This window comes from Artemia franciscana, chromosome 19, assembly GCF_032884065.1.
Source record: "Artemia franciscana chromosome 19, ASM3288406v1, whole genome shotgun sequence".
Lineage (NCBI taxonomy): Eukaryota > Metazoa > Arthropoda > Branchiopoda > Anostraca > Artemiidae > Artemia > Artemia franciscana.
The window spans coordinates 16,375,545-16,397,403 of record NC_088881.1 but is presented as its reverse complement, the minus strand read 5'-3'; the positions used below and the strand labels follow the sequence as shown (position 1 = coordinate 16,397,403).

At 33.4% G+C, this 21,859-nt stretch overlaps 1 protein-coding gene across 19 annotated transcripts in view; it reads right to left on the bottom strand.

Moving 5' to 3' along the window:
• The window catches only part of LOC136039341 (basement membrane-specific heparan sulfate proteoglycan core protein-like), a 392,752-nt gene that overhangs the window by 112,381 nt on the left and 258,512 nt on the right, over nucleotides 1–21,859 (bottom strand). For 18 of the 19 annotated variants that reach the window (XM_065722975.1, XM_065722972.1, XM_065722979.1 and 15 more), the window contains 6 exons: nucleotides 14,568–14,758; nucleotides 13,351–13,480; nucleotides 9,643–9,953; nucleotides 8,011–8,122; nucleotides 6,675–6,843; nucleotides 4,168–4,458 (listed from right to left, as the gene is read on the bottom strand). In XM_065722975.1, the coding sequence (XP_065579047.1) occupies nucleotides 4,168–4,458; nucleotides 6,675–6,843; nucleotides 8,011–8,122; nucleotides 9,643–9,953; nucleotides 13,351–13,480; nucleotides 14,568–14,758 (1,204 nt within the window). The remainder of the gene's footprint in view (nucleotides 1–4,167; nucleotides 4,459–6,674; nucleotides 6,844–8,010; nucleotides 8,123–9,642; nucleotides 9,954–13,350; nucleotides 13,481–14,567; nucleotides 14,759–21,859) is intronic. The other variant, XM_065722988.1, reaches the window with a different exon arrangement.

The window sequence follows — 21,859 nt, the reverse complement described above, 5'->3', positions numbered from 1 at the left end:
AAAGTTTGGTGTAGTACTACAAGAAAGGGGATAAATATACACGCTCTGATGATCAGGGCCGGATCGATTTGTTTGGCCCGATTCGATGTGTGGGCCCGATTCGATTTTTTTGCGGGACCCCCCTATATATATATATATATATATATATATATATATATATATATATATATATATATATATATATATATATAATATATTAAAGTAAATTTTGTATATATATATATATATATATATATATATATATATATATATATATATATATATATATATACAAATATATGTATGTATGTACATATTGTACCATAGTTTGTTGGCATCGAAGATTGCAATGGTGATGTTCTTCTAACACAATATTTTTTTCCCCACTTTTAGTTTTGACTCGTTCTGATTTTCACTATCTTCTAGCAGCACAGTTCTGTGTCCTTCCTCTTTATTTTTTACACTTTCTGATACTCGCTTTAGCGTGTCTACTAGCCCTAAAATTCTTTGTTCTTCACTTTCCTTTTCGACATGTTCTGATTCCTTCTGTTGCTTGTGATTCTTGCTGCTGACTGTTTTCTAACTATATACTTCTTTGTTCTCATTGTCGTATATCTTTAAATCACATGTTTCTATGTTCTTCAATTTTATTGTGATTCGTTCTGATCCTCATTGTTGCAAATCTTGAAACCGGCTTTTTTTGTTCTTACATTCGTTTTTTAGTCGTTGTGATTCTCGCTGCCACTTATCTTTTAGCTATATTTTGCTATGTTCATCATTTTCATTTTTGACTTGTTCTAATCGTCGGTTTTGCTATGTTCTAACTACATATTTCTTTTATCTTGATTTAGTTTATCATTGCTTTAGACTTTTTTTTTAAGTGCCTTTTGCCTCAGCTGCTTGAATTCGTCTTGTCACTTTTGATAGTCTGAGTAATTGAGTAGCACCCACACATTTACATTTCTCAGGTCGTTTTCTTGATTTCGTTTCATTTGGTGGTCCATTTTGGTCAGTTTTGGCTTACGTTTTTGTCCTTTTTTGTTCTTTTTTCATGCTCGTTTTGTGTGTATGTTAGTTTACGTTTGTGTCTCCTAAATATTATGAAACTGCTGAAAATATCTTTTGATATTCACATCAACGAATACAGCCACATGAATTTACATGTTTCTAAATTTTGTTCTACAAATTTTTCTAAAACAGTTTTAAAATCTATTTACTTTGTGTTTCTACTTTCATTTAACGTAATTACTAAACAATTAAGTCTATCCTGACTTATTATTGATATTAAATTTAAAGAAAAAACAAGTTTTTTCAACTGAAAGTAAGGACAAATGTTAAAACTTAAAACGAACAGAAAATATTCCGTATATGAATTCTTCATAACACCTCGCTCTTTGCGCTAAAGGTTTTTAGTAATTTAAAAAAAGCTTCTTATTGTTCTAATTAAGCAAACATTGTGTTTCAGGACTTGTTCTAAAAGGATTGTGAGAGAATTCAGACTTTAGCCAAAGAGCAAGGTGTTGTAGAGGAGTAGCCCCCTCATATACGCAATAGTTTCTGTTCGTTTTAAGTTTTAACGCTGCATCTTACTTTCAGTTGAACAAACTTGTTTTTTTTTTGTTTTTTTTTTTTATTCCTGATCGTTTCTTAAATCAAGTCAGGAAATCTGGAAACTCCTCCAAGGAAAAATCCCTCCTCTTCAAGGATTTATTCTCTACACAGTTCAATCCTGGTGAACTGTGTCATTCCACGTGTCATTTCCACGCGTAAAATTGAGACGGAAAAGAGAAAGCAATACATGAGAAGAATTTCGTACAGAAATTCTGACAAATTTCCCTCCCGCTTAAAATTTCCCCTGGAAAATTCACCCCCGGAAACTCCCCTCTCCATAAAAAATAATCCCCGAGGAAAAGCCTGCCACCTTTCCAACTATGCTGAACAAAATGGCTATTTCAAAATTTTGATCGGAAAACTTTGAGAAAAAAGGCCGGAGGAGGGGGCCCAGTTGCCCTCCTATTCCTTTGGGCACTTAAAAATGGCACTAGAACTTTTAATTTACGTTTGAATGAGCCCTATCACGATTTTCTTGGACTACTTCTCTACGCTTGAAACTTCTACAGTAGAGTAATCTAATACGCTAAATCTGATAATATGATTTTCATTAAGATTCTATGAATTATAGAGAGTTTTTCCCGCTTTAAAAAAAAATCAGGCAAATTTTCTCAGGCTTGTAACCTTTGTTCGGTAAGATTACACTCATTGAAACTTATATATTTGAAACCAGCATAAAAGCCCGATTCTTTTGACATATTTATTGGTGTCAAAATTTCGTTTTTTAGAGTTTCAGTTACTATTGAGGAGGGTTGCTCCTTACATACAATTTGTTACAACGAACTGTTTGATCAGACATTTTTTTTTTTTTAGTCTGGAAAATTATCTCCCTTCAAAAGCAACACTTACTAGAATTTTCTAGAACATTTCAAAAGTTCTAAAATCAATTACTCATTTTGATGCCAGCGCAGGACCCTTTCAAAGGCGGGGCCCAAATGGGCCCAATCATTCCAATCGCCCTTTTTCTGGCCCTGATGATGTTACAAACATGAAGCCATCTTGTGTTCAACTATTCTTGCGTCGTAGGAAGATCAATATTGTTTTTATTTATTAACCTTTTTTTATTTATGTAATTTTTTAATTGCAAATCATAATTTAATAAATTTTTCTCTAAAAATTCCATTTGTAATAATTTAGATACTTTAAATGTGTTTACCATAGCCTTGTTTACTCTGTACTTAGGTAGGCATGCCCTTTATAGGAGGGTTAGCCTCATACACATGTAGATACACCACTTTGAAAGAGGGATAGTAGACAACGTCCCCCATGATTAAACATTCGTGAATTAAGTACCAAAATGGGGAAATTCCCTTTGAATTTGAAAGGGGGAAGAGCTCCCCATCATCCTGTAAATGGTCAAAAGTTTTTCTAGCATGAAGGTAGAAAGAAAATAGAACTCCCATTCGTATCACTCTGGCATTTGTTCATTTGGGGAATCAAGGGTTCGAGTCCTGATCCCCATAAGAATATCAGGATTATTACGATTTCGTCTATTGTTTCTTATAATTCCCATACAATTCCCCGGTCTGTTTTCTTACTTTCTAACTTATATTACCTCTCTTCTCCCAAAATAGAGATGTCCTCTCCCAAATAAATTCTTGCATGTGTATATTTGTCAATAATTTCCAGGTTGAACTTTCATGCCTCAAAAATGGTCCATATGGAGCCGCAACATAAGCAATACTATATTTTATGTATTGGATTTTATTCGTCTTCATATGTATTGGAAGCTTAAAGAATTATCTTTTCCAAAAGTAAAACATATTATTAAAAGAAAAGAGAGGGGTAAGCCTTCCAGCTTAAAAAGTAACTAAATAAAAAGGTGTCAAGAAGCCAAAACATTGAAATTTCAGTTACTAGAAGCAAAATCATGCAAGTACAAAAAACTTAGCACTAGAAAACAAACGGTTTAGTAAATCATGCTGATAAAAAAAATAAAATAAAAATATATAAAAAGATTGAAGCCATTGTGTGCATGCTATTAATAAGGATCAACGTGAGAACGATGAAAACAATGGAACGGTGTAAGAGCCTGGTTCCTAATTTTCATGCAAATGATAGGAAATTCTGGAACATAAGAAAGCATTCAAAGACTTGTAACGTTTATTGGAGTTTTATTTAACTTCTCATTAATAATAGAAGTAGCAGTACTGATAAAATAACAATTAATTAATAAAATAATTAATAGTATGTCTTCCACTCCCAATGGATTCTAGAGTAATATTATTTTTTAAATTTTAGCCATTTTCGCCAAAAAAAAAAAATTGTAGCCAAATAAAAATTCGATGTTTATTAATTAAATTAAAATAAATTTAAATTCCATTATTAGACAAATTTTGATTAAATTAAGGGTTTGATATTTAGATTTCTTTATACTTAAATATAATTATTTAATTAAGTTTCATTTATTTGAAACTTCAATAAATAGATGGCTAGATTCTAGCCATGTTAGTCATAATAAATTAGCCATAAACGTTACTGAGTTAGAAAATCCGCCAGAATTTATCCTTGACGAAAAACTGGTGAAAAAGTCACATGACGTGAGACAGAGGGCCCGTTAGAGTTAGTAAATCCAACCTGGTCTTATGCGACTAGTCACTTCTCCGATGACAACTCCAAAATTATTTGTCACTTTACACATTACTAAACTGTGGTTTTCTTCAATTGGCATAGACCATGTTATACCACCACGTCCGTTACCATTTCGCATCGTTTCGCGAACGGATGGAGTGATGGCTGACCCATCTCTGAACATTACACGAGCTTCCATGTTCAAAGTCTCATAAGCTTGATAGTTACATGTAAACTGAACTACTGTTCCAGGACTTTTTTGAACAATAATAGGAGAAATTTCGAGAGTCAGCTTTCCTTAAAAAACATGCACTACAGTCAATAAGAGAAGAGCGAAAAAAGTACACATAGATAGAAAAAGAAAGAAAGAACTGAGAAAAAAAAACTAATACCCATCTCAAACTACTACATAAAATTCTAATAGAACATTCCACTCAAAAAAGTAAATTACTGTGGTAGATTGAGAGAGAAGAAAAAAAGTCACACGAGACATCGGCACCTAAAGTCAGGTCAAGTCTCATTGACACCATTAATTTTATGACCCTACTTCGCACATAACATTTCTTTAGTACAGAATATGGTTCGGCACATAACGTGTCGAGCAGTAGTATAAAGTTTTGTTTTGGCAAAATATCCAAATAAAATAATTACGACAATCACATCAGCCATAGAATTTTACTAAATTATGGGTGAATATTCCGGCAAAAATAGTAATTATTACCAATGTTCGATATAAAGAGTGCTCTAACACAATATTGATGTTTTGACACATTTTAACACATTAACTCCAATAATGTATTGAGAAGGATTGTTTCGAAGGATATGAGAATTCTAACAAAGTGAAAGAAATTCTTTTTCCTTGCCCTGTCTGCAAGTATTTCAGTACTACAAGAGAAATAACAAGAACAGCATCCTTCACTAACTTTAAATTTTAAAACACTGAAAGTGTATGAAAATTGAGTTGTAACTTTTATCCTCATAGATGGCTCAATAAACAGGACTGACATGCCAGTAAATTGTAAGTAAAAACTCTTAGTAATAAAGTTTTAGCGTTTTTGGTTTCAACTCTGATTCCCAATTCTCAAGTCACAGGATAACACATTCCATCTATCTAACCTTTTGAGTATCGCACCAGCATCGGAGCTCACCAGCACCAACACCGGGTGCGGGCACCGACTTAAAAAGAAAAACAAATTATTGATTAGACAGATGTAACTTGGTTGTATATCTTGGTTATTTGGTAATTTGGTAATTTGGTTGTATATCTGACGTGTTTCCCTTAAATTTTTTTCTGTATTGTTTTTATTTTTGTCTCTTAATTTTTTCTTGTTGCAATTTCCTTTTATGGCCGTTATTTTAGTTTCTTGTTATTTTGAATTCCATTTTTTTCTTCTTCATTTGTACTGAAGATGTGGTGGTGATTATATAGGAGTGATAATATAAACTTACTGTTTATATTTATCGAATTATATGATTTATAATCATAATTTATAATACGCAATTTAATATAATATTATTTATATTAAATAAACTAATTTTATATAATTTAGTTTTAATTAATACAATATTAATATAATTAGCTTAATTAATGCAATATATAATTTATAATTAATAATTTTTAATATAGTTTATAATTTATTGAAGTTTAAAATTGTAAACACCAAACTCGCACTTGTTTTTTGAATAGTAATTTCTGGCACTTAATATTTACTTAGTATCAAGGTATTTAACTAGCATCACCTTGTTTATTGTATCAAGGTCTACTAAGTAAAACTTCGTCATTTTGATCAAAACATTTTTTTGTAATCTAACCTGAAGTAGTTTTAAAAACTTTGCAAATGTAACTACAACAAATACGATAGGTGCCTAAAAAAAGGAGAAAAAAAGAATAAAGAAAAGATGGCGATAGAGTTATGAAAATATCAATTTCAATATCGATCGGTGAATGTAATGTAATTGTCAATGCAATTGATCAATGTAGTTTTAATTCCTTTTAAACCAAATATTGATTATAATTCAAACACTGGTCGACAGCATTTTCACAATTTTCCAAATAAATTCTCCCGTAGCCTTTTCCGCAGTCTAGATTTTGAGCTTAGTTAATAAAGTAACAAATTTATTAGAGGTTGAATTTCCCCACGCTAAGTTTGTATATATAAAAAAAAGAAAAATGTATTCCAACTTTCATTATTTTCTGGGTAAGGTTTAAGGATGATTTTCTATGGTTTCCTAAAATGTAGAGTTAAAAGATCTCTAACTTCCAAAACGTCAAAATTTTCCAAATTCAGTCAACGGATAATACAATTTAACGGACAATTACAATTTAACGGACAATGGCCAATTACATTTTTGCGCCATAAAAAGATTATGATAAAAGTAACACTGTTTAACACGCTGGAACCAGTTTTACCAGACACAAGAATCATATAAATGAGTTAACCACAGAATCCAAATGGATAAATACCAACTTATATGTCGTCGGTATTTGTAAGAATTTGACATAAGATTCGTACCTTCTACTTCACAAGCTTCACCAGCGAATCCCGGTTTACATTGACATATAAGTCTGTTTTCTCCAAGTACACACGACTCTTCATTTTGAGAGCAGCGACAGGGCTTACAGCTGCCAAGTCGACTGTATGAGCGATCGTTTGCATCACGGTAGTATCCAGGAGCACATGACTAGCAGAAAAATAAATTGCCAGTGAATTTTGACTTATATTACACATCTCTCACAGCAAAACGTACAAAATTACTCTTGTTAGTCTTATAACGAGATGCGTAGAAGCAAGTCCAAATTGTGTGCATTTGCTGATAAACATACTATTACAAAACTATTTTAATATTCGTTTAATTGATCATACCCCTTTTGAACTAAAAGCTGTTTTTATCAGTTATATTACAAATCCAAGAAGACTCTAGAGAGAAAAGACCAGAGTTTAAGAAGTCTGTAAATATGACTAGTATTTTAAAGAACCGTTAGGATCCACTTTCTAGCTGGTTTGCTAGTAAAAAGAAAATACAACTGTTAATTGTAATATCCATTTTCAGTAATGGTTTGCAAATCAACAGAAATATGTCAAGCACGTGTGCTTTTTTATTTCATTTGACTCTACTTATGCAGTAAATCGTCAAATAGAAAACATTTTTTCCCCTCTATTTACTATTTTATTGTGTCAAATATTATTCCATACTTATTATTATTACAAAAATAATATTACAATAATATTTTATTATTCCCAAATAGAATCTCTATTAACGAAAAAAAATAATAGCCTTTTTTTTCCTTTTTTGTATTTTGAATTGTTTAAGCTACAAATCTACCCTCGCTACACTTATTGAGAGTAAAAAGATAACGGAATACAGAGCAGTAAAAAAAAGAAACGATAGTAATTTTAATGCAATATCCAAATTAATTCGGAAACATTGACCTGGTAAAGATCGATACGTCTGAAGTGTATTTTTTCCGGCCAGTTTGAATGGAACGGAATGTTAAGGTATAAACCAAAGTTCTAATGGCCTGATTTATGGTCAAAAGTGATTAAAATGAAATGAGCCCCCTCCCAAGCCCCTTTCAACATTAGACAAAATACATTTCTCAAAATTGTGCTTCATGAAATCGTATCTTAATTTTGAAATGACTGTTTCGCTGAAAATTGGTCAAGAAATCCAAAAAATGTGCCTCTGGGGGAGTGAGAGGTAGGGTGGTAACAACCAACGCAGTCTCACGAGCAAGGGTCCAATATCAACCATGCCAACCTTCCTTTACATAAACATTTAATTTTAGTACAAAGAATGGGCATGTATTTTGACACTGTCCATATGTGCTAATATTTTTTTTTGCAATACCTCACAAGAAAATCCAATGTAGCCTGGAGGGCAACGACAATCTTCAACTTCCCTTGCTTGGTCTTCTCCATTGTCAAACTCCACTGCAGATCCCATTCTAACATTAGAAATCCTGAGGAGAGAAGAGCACTAGAATTAGGCTTATTTTGAGACTTAAACAGAAAAAGACTATGCCAGGAGCTTGGTACTGAGTCGTAAAGATAGCAGAGCATGCGCAACAATAAACCTCAACGTAAATATTGGACAAAATGGTGTAAATGCAAATAGAAAGGAGCTAAAATCAGAGAGAAAAAACAAACAACACATAAAAAAAGGGTGAAATGGCCAGCTTGCATCATGTGAATTTGACTGAAGAAATGACTTGGATATGTCTATAATGCTAGCAAAGGATACTTCTGACAACAAAACAGCTAATGCTTCTATGTATTCTTGAAACCAGAAGAACTTGGTTTAAAAAAAGTAGACTTATCTACTCCGTGTATGCAGGTTTTTATTAGACTAATTTAAGAACAGACTGACGTTATTCGATTTTTATATATTGTATTTGGTTTGAGCTCCTTGATAAATAAATTTTTGCAAATAACATTAATTCCCCCCGACGCACAAAATCATGACAAATTAAACAAGTTAAGACAAATTAAATCATGACAAAACTGGCGGTAAAGCTAACGTCTCTGCTTTGCTAGTCCCGGGCAGATCTTCAATGGATCTAAAGTTAGGGTAGCAAATTGCTAGTTCCGGTGCGCATGAAATTTAAATTTACTTAAAATCGGGTATACTGGATGCTAATTTCGGTACTCTGGGAAATCAATGAAATAATGCAAGTAAAGTAGGTACATTTGGCGGATACCGATGAGATCCTTTCACACAAAAACAGCTACATTTGGAAAAAAACAAGTCAATTACACAGATGGAAGAAAAATGGGTTCAAATATTCGTTGATGTGCTATCCCCACCATTCTCAAGAACTAGAAATGTAAACCTACTAAATTTTACAATCTTATTCACAGTAATAATAAATGAAGAAAAACGCTGGAATTTTGTTCTCCCAACCTCAGAGCCCAATCAAAAAATTGGTAGGATTGAAACCCAACTTAGGGTTTCCTAAGGTACCGGAATTAACAAGCTACTATCCAGACTTTAGATACCTTTGGGTCCCGAAACTAGAAAACTGCTACCCCAATTTCAGATCCCAAAGAGCATCGACTTGGGTCTGTAAGGCCCAATTTAATTAAAAACCCAAATCTGATTGAAATTCGATTCGTGACAAATCACTCAATCTATAAACAAAATAACAGCGGACATTAAAAATTCAATTTTTAATAACCTATTTGGCTGTTTATAACTAATAGTTACCACCTTTGTACTTGGATTAATCGAGCCTCCCAAACTTAAATAGCTTCTTAACCTGACTTTCTTGTTGATTTGACTCCCTTGAGATTTGGAAACTCCCCTGGCTTGAAGATTTGACTTGAGATTTAAAGACTCCCTTGAGATTCGAAGGGTCGAAGTTGCACACATCCATAATTACGTGAATACATAATACTTAAAATACTCAGGTTCCTTAGAACAAATGACCAAACAACTTAGAAGTACTTTAAGCTCAAAAACTAGTTTTTAAATAGCACTAACCTTGTCCGTGTTGTTCCAAGTGAAAAAGTAGCTCGAACTAATAATGCTTCAATATTAGCTAAAACAGCCATAAAATCATCACGTGATGCTGGTAAGCCTCTTGATGCCCTACCATCCATTCTTATCCAGCCATTTTCCCGTAGAGGGATTGTTATTGTAGATGGGACACCAGATATTGCCGGGCTTGGGTTCACCCAAAATATTGAAATACCGTTACCAATTATGATGACGTCACCATCTTCGTATAAAGGAGATCCTGGTATTTCTTCAAATAACTGGGTGATTGTTAAGTGACTGCCATAAGATTTTAGCTGAAAAAATCAGATTGAATACGACTTCAAATGTTTCCATGGCAGGCTCAGATAAAAATTATAATTAAGCACGAAAAATGAAGTAGCCTTTCCTACATAAGATTTAAATTTCGAATCGAGTTTTAACAATTTTTTGGGGTTTATGCGTCAAAGCACTAGGTTGACTCTTGGCTCTACCAAAACGCAATGATTTTCTCCCAAAAGTAAGGATTAATATCGAAGAGTAACAAAAAGCTTTCTTTCTATCGATCACTGAGTTTTTTTATAAGCCAATTTGAGTAAGTCCATTCCAAAGTAAAATTATGAGTTTTTTCCATATTCAAGCATGTAAGCAACAGTCATAGACTTGGAACAACTCGATATCTGGACTGTTTTATTTTCAACTAGGGGAATAACGTACTTAATTCAAAACTAGCAATGAATCTTTTTTTCATTTATTGTGCATGGAATTAATCAAACTGGTCAATGGATAGTTATTATGTAAATATACGAGAAGAAATTGTCTTGTTTGAACCCTTAGCATCGGGTCCACACATCTACCTTCCCCACAAAAGGGCACATATCGGCATTTTCCGCCATATTTCATACATTTTTTTCCAGTCAATAAATTCGCAGAACACAGCGGTTCACTAACTGACATGTTGAAAAACACAACCCTCTTATTCGTTACAAATTCAACGATTATGCTGATCAGTAAATATATTTTTGAAAATTTTGTATAACAATAATAATAACTTATTTCTGACCCACTAATGCGGTGATAAAGTGGAGTAACAAAAATGAAAGAAAAAAGAAAGCATACAAAAAAAAGAAAACTTTCCTATGACAATATTAATTATAAAGAACAACAAATGCAAATCAGAAAACCTCTTCTTTCAACTTGGAGCCCCACTTATTATATGATATCAATATATCAGTTGCATTAAGAAATTTGAATAATCTTACGGTTTCTATACCAACGAGGCCAATACAAAAGATATTTATAATAATGGAAATACAAAGCTCAAATATCCTGCATATCACTAGCATTAAAAAATGGCGCAAACCTGATAGAAAAAGAATAGAATGATTACAATATGTTGAATAAAGTTTAGCCTAGGCCTTACGAGAATCTTGGCCATGATTTGGATTCAATTTTAACATAGCCTGCATTAAGCTTATTCTTAATATCTGTAAGTGCAATAGTACGGATAGCTGAAACAGAAGAGGAGATACTAACCCCGAGCCAACCCACCGCAGGAACTAGCTTAACTGTAAAAGAACCACAACAACTCAAATCATTACTTATAGCATAAAAAACTAAATATTCACATTTTGAAGGATATATGTATTATCAAACAGCCAGCGTCCAGAAAAAAAGGTCATCGCCTGAAATCCCCACCCTCCTGTGCAAAACTGGCCAATAGAAAAATTTAATTAGTAGTATTTCCTGGGGTTTACCATGAAAAGTACCAAGTCTCTAATATGCGATGCTGGAGATCTGACCTATCTTCTTATTAAACACAAAAAAAGAAAATCTAGTATCTAAAATTTTTGTTTATTCGATCCTATTTCACGTTTGCGTTTGAGAGCTGCAATAAGCCTATTTGATACGGTCAGTTCAGGTGAGTCCATTGTGCATGATACTTGAGGGTTAGAAAACTATAAGTGTGTGATTTTGTCTTTGTACAGCTTCTTGTAATTAGCTCAAACATAAAAGCTAGTCTTATTTTGGGTTTACATAGCACCGTTTTCGTAATGAAAGAGCAGAAATTTTTGAAATACACATCATTTACAGTTCAGTGGTTGCAATAAAATAATTTAACGGACCCATTGTAAAAAAAAGACGATAAAAATAGAAAAAACTTAAACAGGATAATTAGAAAATCAAATTCCTATAATAACTAATTGCTCGAAGACTCCAGAACAAACCAGTTTCTTTGTTAGTTCTTTTTCGTTACTTTAGAAACAAATTTGGGCTATATATTTGCGCTTTAGCGAGGGGAGGGTAAAGCATAGCGGGTCTGCATGCAAAATGTGCTAGGTACAATTATTCTGCATATTAGAAAGTAAGAATTGTTTTTTGACTTCAAACTCTCAAAATAGTTCACCCCCTCCCTTTTTGTGCGAATATAAAGCCCAAATTATATATTTCCCATCTATTCTGTCACTTGTCTTTGTCTTGTCTCACGCTAAGCTGAAAGAAACTAGCGAAGAAACCAGATTGTTCTCTAGTTTGACACAGCGTAAGCTTAAGTGAGTGGTGTATAATGCACAAGTACCAATGTTTTTTTTTTAAATAAAAAAACAAAACTCGAATAAAATTCTCAATTTTGGAAAGCGTATTTTCCACGGGGGAGGGGGGGGTATTTCTGGGGAAGTATTTTCCAGGGGGTATTTTCTGCGGGGGGTATTTTCAATGAGGGGGATATTTTCCACGGGGGGATTTTCTCGGAGTGGGGGTATTCTCCAGAAGGGAGCCACCTAATAATAAATATATAATTTAATAATACATATAACATTTTCGGTTATTCCCAAATATGTATTTTTGCAATTACTACAAACTTGAGAGCGAATAGGATAGATTGGAGTATATAGTGAGAACAAAAAAAGTGCTTTAATGAAATTTATAAGCTAAAAAAAGCATTATTACCAATACACAAGGCTGACTAAACAAGCCTCAAACTATAAATTACTTGTTAGATTTATTTGTCCCATATATTGTATTTATCCTGGCTTAACAGGACCCTTCGTCTCAAAGAACAAGGACGACCGGATCTTTGGCGCATTATCATGGTTTCTGTACATCAAAAACAGCTGGCGCTAAGGAGCTTACTTTAAGGAAATCTTAGAATCCCAAGTAGCAACACATTTTTCAAAGAAGAAGAACAAAAGATTGTACTAAGACAAGGAACTTAGCAATGTTTTAATTCGTTTACTCTCTTTCATTAGGCATTCATTAAATTCACTGATTATTCAGCTAATTCAGATTTTACTGTTTTAGAATCTTCTAACTATAAAAGCTTATATTTTATTCTAAGCAATTGTACTGCACTAGAATAGATTAAATGTTTCATATGCTATTTCATATTTGATTATTGCACATTAAAGTTGAAAATTTATTTCATTTGTAGTGCAGGTAGATTTGACCAATCTTTGTTTCGTAAAGGTCAATAGCATCACTTTTAACAAATTTTATTTGATGTCCTTTCAAAACATCAAATTTTATTTGATGTTTTAGGCTTTTTGATGTCTGTAAGACTCATAATTGATTTTATAAATACTCGTAAATACTGTAGTGAAAAGTAGTTTCATAAATGCTAGAAAATACTAGTAAAATAGTAGTAAAATGCAGAAACTTGGCAAAAAGACAGAGCATATAAACAAATTTAAGTTTCCATAATAATCATTTACTTACCTTATTACCAGTAAAAATAGGTGGGAGAGACCAGAAGAGTCGTTGAGTTTGTCCTCCTCGGAAAATGTATGATACGCCGTTTGATTCCTGGTCATACTGAATTCCTTCTGATATAACCACAAATCGATTACTAAAGACAGAGAAAAAGTTATTAAAATCGATAGGCCAGAAAATAAATTTTTTAGGCGATCTTTATTTGCAAAATAATAGGAACCAAATTTGTTATTTCAAATGGAGATTTACAGAGTTTAAATCAATCTACATCAAATGGTAACCCCATATTAACCAATAATTGTAACCACGGAGACCAGAGTAAGCTCGTGGTAACTACGAATTAAATATTTTATAAATTAAACCAGTTTATCCTTAAGAGACTTGAAACATTTTCTTCTTAATAATATTCAAATGTTATTATTTTATGTGATCCACCTAACCCAAAAATATAAATGTTGATTGTGCAAAGCATCGAAAGCCGATTTATAAATATAACTTCACCAATTTTTTTTTTCTGCAAATGCACAATAGCCAACGTTTCTTCAATACCCATATGGCCAATCTCTTGGCTTAAAGATTTCATTTAATTTAATGCTGTGAAATTTCTGTGTGTAAAAGATTGAAAGTTGTCCAAAATATCTATATTCCTAAGAAATTTCGCAAATTTTCACATCGAACTCATCATGCTTGCTTTTTGGCTATATTTTCGTCCTTTTATTTTACTTAATTTTTTACTTTATGTTTTATTTTATATTTAAAGCTTAGGTTTAGTTATAATCATTCTTCTTCTTTTTCCAAAAATATAACTTGATCGAATTTTTTCTCATCACTTTTCTGATAAAAATAAAAATCTATTGGGCTCCTTTATTTATTTTAAGGTTAAAGTTTTCAAACCTGGCAAGTTTTTTCTTTTGTTTCCCCTGGTTTTAATATATGAAAAATCTTCCTACGTAGTCTAAAATATGTATTTCTTGCAATTAATATTTTCGTTTCTTGTGTCTTAAATTAATAGATAAGAATATAACTCATGCCACTTTGAAAACTGTTATCAAAATAAACTTAAAATAACCAAATAGACCAGAATGATTCGGTTGGTGCTAGAATACAAGATTTAGGTGAAATACCGATTAGCTTTACAAAGTGAAATAAAGATTACTATTTTTATTACTGTATTAAGAAAGAAAAGATAAAGACCCCTGGTTGGGTAATCAGAAACCATTTACCTGTCAGATAATGTGAAACCATGTTGTGAATTAACTTGTAGTGAGATGTTGCTTTTATATAGGTTGGGAGAACTACCACAGTTTGTTGTAACGCCTGAACAGAAACATGAGTGGCATCCTTGAGGAGCATCAGAAGAAAGACCGAAAGTGCCAGGTCGACACTGATCACACCTGTCTCCTTCCACATTTATCTAAAATGAAGGGAAGGAAAATGAAAAATTTTGTCTACAGTTATTAGTTTCTAAGAAAAAAATACTGGAAAAAATACACCAAAAAAAGTTGCCTAAAACTAAAAAATAAGAAACAAAACAGAATTTTTGAAAAGCCAGTGTATTTAGCAAACAAAACATAATAAATAAATAAGAAGAAAATAAATTTTATTGTTGCCACTGAAGACTACCTTGCAATGACACCGATGACCATCATAGCAAGCAGCACTTAACGAACCACTCTTTTCACATTCACATACAGATGAAAGAAGAGGTTTGCATGAGCCACCATTCGACGGATCTCCAATGAAACCAGAAATACATCTTTCACAAGAATCTCCTGTTGTTGAATTCTTGCAGTCCTAGAGAAATAAGAGATGTAAAGCAAGTGCATGAGTGCATGAAATTTCTGGAGAAATTTCATATGCGTGAAGATTGTCAATAGGACGTATCAGCAACGTCCCAGAAACTGTTTAGGGTAGAAATTGAAACTCTCAGGGTATATTATAAGAAAAATAACCAATTTTCTTTTAAGTTCTATTATCTTTTCAGGGAATCCCCTGATCACGAGAATTTAGAAATCTCACCCGGTAAAATTATATCTTTCATCCCTGCAAACAAATTCTATCTTTTCTAAAGATATAGCACCGAAATGAGTATGATGATATGTTTATTGGATCAGTTTATTCATTTAAGTTAGTGTATTTAATTACAACTCACTTGTTGTTACACCATGTTGTTCACATGGTGTTACACAAGTCTATTTATTTAACACCGCTGTAGACCTTGTTATATTACTCCATTATCCAGGTTCAATTAGAGCCAGACAAGGTAAGTCGTAATTATAAAAAATTTCAGATGTCAATCAAGACAGATGTCAAATGAAAATGGATTTCATTTTGTTAACGGAGACTTGAAAAAGCTTCAAAGATTGCTTAAGCTGTAACCGCCATCCCATCTTCTATTAAACATGTTAGAAATTATTTTCTTTTGTTAATTACGATCTATATAAAATTATTAACTATTAATAATGATATTAAGAATTATTAACTATTATAAAATATTAACTACATAAATCATTAGAAGTTATTTCCTGGGTTGCTTCTTGTACAAGGTTAAATGAGTATATTTACGTTTATTGGGGAAATTATACATTTTTCAACAGTTGTCAGCTTTAATGACAAAAATTATAACTTAATTAAAAACGTCCAAAATCTAAGTAAGTAGGATATTTAGAAATAACCAATATTAAATTTAAGTCTTAGTTAAGAGTGAAAACCTTTAAAATATAGAAATTAATAATATGATAGTACAATACTTGTCTATTAAAAAAAAAAGAATTTCTAGTGTTTATCTATTAAAAATTTATTCAAATATAATTCCACTTACTTTAAAATTTTTCAGTTGCTAACTTATTTTCGGATTTCTATAGCCTATTATTAAAGAAGGAGTAACAAATTCAGATACGCCAAAATTTATAAATGAAAACGAACAGAATACTCGTATTAGAAAAAAAAATGTAAGCCCATTTTCAATACCTCACAAATTCCTGTTTCTGGATTGCAAGTATTGCTGTGTCCATTGCAGCTACAAGGCTCACATAGACCAAGATAAACCCCATGAAGAGCCCTAGTGTAGCCAGGAGCACAGTCTTCACATGACGAACCTTTGTAACCATAAGGACATCTGCAAACCTCAACAGAAACTGCTCTTTTACCACCAGTATTTCGTTGGGAGGCAGTTGCAAGTGAGACATTGCCAAGTCTAAAAAACATCGGACTGTTTTAGAAAATTACTCTTTCTTACGAAAATGATTAAGTAGCTTTTTAACATATCAAGTCAATAGTACATCCACTGATTCAAATATACCTTACAACAGATAGATATCTTAAAATAGAATAAATATATTAGAAATAAAGCAGTTGTGCATGCGGGTGATCCTTACAGATTTGGACATTCTCCCCTAAATATGAAATATTACGCAAGAATACAGACTTCTCATTACATAATCAGAAAAAAGAAAAGACCTTTCTTATGGTTACTTTAAGTGCAATTAGATTGACTTTTGGGGCAAATTCTTTAGTACCCTGTTTCACTAACTGTACTACCCTTTGCTATGGATTTTATCTAAATTATGTTCATGTCAGCCATATAATTTTTTTTACCCATATTTTCGTATAATTACTTTCTGCTGTACAGTTATCTCTTATCTATAAATTCACTTTTGTTCAACAAATTTTTAGCTTTTTACCGTTTTTCTTGACGTCAAGGAATTGGATAAGTAAACTATTTTAATTCGTATCTAATGAAAGTGAAATTTATAATTAAAACAAGAGCTAAGAGCTCATATGGCACTTGTGACGAGGCGAGAAGAGCTAAGAGCCAAGAGATCATATGGTATGAGCTCTAGCAAAATTCTATAAATCAATAGATTGATTTAAAAAGGAAAATAAGAGGCTTAATGCCGGTCATGATTTAAAATAAGAGCTCTGAGTCACGATGTCCTTCTAAATATCAAAATTCATTAAGATCCGATCACCCACTCGTAAGTTATAAATACCAAACTTTTTCTAATTTTTCCTCTCCCTTTAGCCCCCCCCCCAGATGGTTAAATCTGGGAAAACGACTTTATCAGGTCAAATTGTGCAGCTCCCTGACACACCTACCAATTTTCATCGTCCTATCACATCCAGAAGCACCAAACTCGCCAAATCACTGAACCCCTTCAAATAACTCCCCCAAAGACAGCGAACCCAGTACGATTCTGTCAATCACGTATCAAGGACATTTGTTTATTCTATCCACCAAGCTTCATCCCGATTCCTCCACTCCAAGTGTTTTTCCAAGATTTCCCCTCCAACTCCCCACAATGTCAAAAGATCTGGTCGGGATTTGAAATAAGAGCTCTGAGACATGAATTTCTTCTAAAAATCAAATTTTATTAAGATCCGATCATCTATTCGTCAGATAAAAATACCCCAATTTTCACGTTTTCCAAGAATTCCGGTTTCCCCCTCCAACTCCCCCCAATGTCACAGGATCTGGTCGGAATTTAAAATTAAAACTTTAAAGCACAAGATCCTTCTAAATATCAAGTTTCATTAAGATATGGTCGTCCTTTCGTAAGTTACAAATACCTAAATTTTTAACATTACCCCCCCCCCCCCCAATTTCACCAAAGAGAGCAGATCTGGACCGGTTATGTCAGTCACGTATCTTAGACAGGTTTCTATTCTTCCCATCCAGTTTCATCCTGATCTCACGCTTTAAGTATTTTCTAAGATTTCCGGTCCCCCCAACTGCCCCCCCCCCAATTACGCTTGATCCGGTTGAGATTTAAAATAAGAGATCTGAGTTACGAGGTCCTTCTAAATATGAAGATTCATGAAGATCCGATCACTCCTTCGTAAGTTAAAAATCCGTCATTTTTTCTTATTTTTTAGAATTACCCCCCCCCCAATAAAGTGGATCCATTCCAATCATATAAATCACGTACGTAAGACTTCTTCTTATTTTCCCCGCCAAATTTCATCCTGATCCCTCCAATCTAAGCGTTTTCCATGATTTTAGGTTCCTCCACCAAACTTCTCCCAATGTCACCAGATCTGGTCAGGATTTAAAATAAGAGCTTTGAGACACGATATCCTTCTAAATATCAAATTTCATTGAGATCCGATCATCCGTTCGTAAGTTGAAAATACCTCATTTTTTCTAATTTTTCAGAATTAACCCCTCCCCCAACTACCCCAAAGAGAGCGGATCCATTCCAGTTATGTCAATCATGTATCTAGGACTTTTGCTTATTTTTCCCACTAAGTTTCATCCCGATCCCTCCACTCTAAGTGTTTTCCAAGTTTTAGGTTTCCCCCTCCCAACCCCAACCCCCCAATGTCACCAGATCCGGTCGGGATTGAAAATAAGAGCTGAGACACGATATCTTTCTAAATATCAAATTTAATTGAGATCCGATCACCCGTTCGTAAGTTAAAAATAACTCATTTTTCCTAATTTTCAGAAATAACCCCCCCCCCCCCTTCAACTACCCCAAAGAGAGCGGATCCGTTCCATTTATGCCAATCATGTATCTAGGGCTTGTGTTTATTTTTCCCACCAAGTTTCATCCCGATACCCCCACTCTAAGTTTTTTCCAAGTTTTAGGTTTCCCCCTACCACCCCCCCCCCCCCAATGTTACCAGATCTGGTCAGAATTTAAAATAAGAACATTGAGACACGATATCCTTCTAAATATCAAATTTCATTGAGATCCGATCACCCGTTCGTAAGTTAAAGATACCTCATTTTTTTAATTTTTCAGACTTACCCCCCCCCCCCCAACCACCCCAAAGAGAGCGGATTTGTTCCAGTTATGCTAATCATGTATCTAGGACATGTGCTTATTTTTCCCACCAAGTTTCATTCTGATCCCTCCACTCTAGGTGTTTTCCAAGATTTTAAGTTTCCCCCTCCAATATCCCCCCCCCCCAATGTCACCAGATCCGGTCGGAATTTAGAATAACAGCTCTGAGACACGATATCCTTCCAAATATCAAATTTCATTAAGATCTGATCAACATTTCGTAAGTTAAAAATACTTCAATGTTTCTATTTTTTCCGAATTAACCGGCCCCCCACTCCCCCTCTCAGATGGTCAAATTGCGAAAACGACTATTTCAACTTTAAGCTGGTCCCGTCCCTGATATGCCTGCCAAATTTCATCGTACTAGCTTACCTGGAAGTGGCTAAAGTAGGAAAACCGGGACCGACAGACAGATAGACCGACAGACCGACAGAATTGGCGATTGCTATATGTCACTTGGTTAATACCAAGTGCCATAAAAAAAACATATACCGTTCTTAAACATGGCTTATCTTAATGCTATTATTGCACCCTGTTTTACCCTTAGCAAGCATAGAAGAAATACATGTATTAAATACTAGTATTCAAGTTATTCAAATCATTCATAAATTTACATTGTTTTCAAATTCAGATCATCAATATTGTCTCTTATTGATTCATTTAATCTATAAGCCTTTGCTAAAAAAAATAACAAATCGTACCTGAGAAAAAATTGATGATAGTCTGCCTAAATACCAACTTCAAGACATCCAAAACCAACCAACCCTCAAACCCTCTCCGTCTAATCCTGTCCAATCTTCTACTTCTGCAAACTAAAAAGATGTACAGAAAGGTTTTAGGACATTTTCCCTTCCCTTCCTCATTCTATCCTAATCTAGGACGCCTACCATATCTCTTGCCCATTGCAGAGCATATAGATCAACCGTCCCAGCAGCAGTGTCTTTTTGCATCCCAAGGACATATTCAAGCCATTTTAGTCACTCTTTCTTGATACTGATAATTTTGATTACCACAACCTGTTCAAAGTAAATAACATGTGGCACCTCATCACCCTGCTTTAATTTAAAAAAGTTCAAGCCGTAATTGAGCTAAAAGAAGAGATACTCACGCCACTTCTATTGTATTAGTCGTATATGTTGCTTTTATTATCATTGATTCAAGATCTGCAAGTACAAGTAGCATATTCTGGCGCCTAGCTGGTGAGCCATCATCTCTCTGCCAATACCTCTCATGAATGGGAACAGACACAAGATTAAGTTTACTCTGAGAAAGAGGCTCTTTGTGAAAATAGACCAGTCTCAAATTATTTCCAATAAACTCAACGTCTGGTGCTGTATTTCTTGAGCCCTGTCCTCCAGGCTGGGGCACGTATCGAACTGTGTAATTTAGAAAGCCTCCATAAGACGATATTCGGTTTCCAGTGTAATGGATTGGAAGTTTCCAGTAGTAAATATCGGACGGTAAGCGCTTGAAATCTCGGAAGAATATTTCTTTGGTCTCATGGCTGAATCGCAGTGAATGTACTGGTGGCCGATTTTGATTGACATCAATAAGAGTGAATTCATGATCGTCATTCACAAATATTGTGGTTTCCTAAAATAAAAAAATTCTTTGAAATCCAATCTGCAATCCATGGAAGAAAAAAGAAATACAAAAAAGTGTTGATGAGTATTTCACGTTTCTTCATGAATTTTCAATATTCTATAAAATATTTAGCCTGAAACTAAAATCGATGGAACAGTATTAAAATAAGATTTGATATTCCTAAAAATTTCAATTGAAGAGCCCTTCCATGATCAAGAATTTGAGTCAAAAATAAACTTTAAGTACGGCACCAGATTACATTTTGTGACATACGACGATTCTTCTGTTTGTTCTTTTATTTTTACATATATGAATTAAGCCCCTGAAGTACCATTTAGAATCCAAGTTAGAAAAAAAATGACCAAGAAGAACAACAGCAATAAAAAGAATGTTTCAACAAAGAACCTGAGCCATAGAGTCTACATTTGAAAATCAAACTATAAGAATTAAGTAATTTGACGAAAAAAAAAATATAACATATTGCCTTGATTTTCAATTGGGAATTAGCGCATTAATTGCTTTTAACCCATTAACGTTTTAGTTTGGTTGATGAATCTTTACTTTCTTAGGACAGATTTAACTCTGGGTACTAAAAAGTCTCTTGCCAGGGCCTTACTATAGACCGATCTGCTGATAGAAAAAAAAGCCAATTTCTTTCGATAATGAGTGTTTTTATTTGGTTCTAACGCCATGTTTGTATTACAGAAGAAGAAAATTGAAAAAGACAAAAAATTGGTTTGAAAAGCTTGTATCGACACTAATTTGCACCCAGCGATTGCCAACTTATAACGTGTATTTTGTCACATTCGTCTTGCATATAGGAAAGCTGCGGCTCCAAGCTCTCATCTTTTCCAATTTCAAAAAATTATGCCTTAAATCTTATCTCTGAATCGTCATTCGAACATTTTATGCTTGAACGTTTAACATTGTTCAACTCGAGAGACTGGGATGCGTGATTGGTGCTGAAGTCTTGCATAATTTGTATTTTACCGATAGGTGTGACTATAATTTTGCCCAGGCATCAAAGTCTGCTAAGATTAATTAAGAAGCAGTAAATGTGTTTTAAAATTGAGCAAATTAAAATCGAACAATTTGAAAATATAGCATGTAAGAGAAACGTTGGACAATGTTTTTAGATTTGG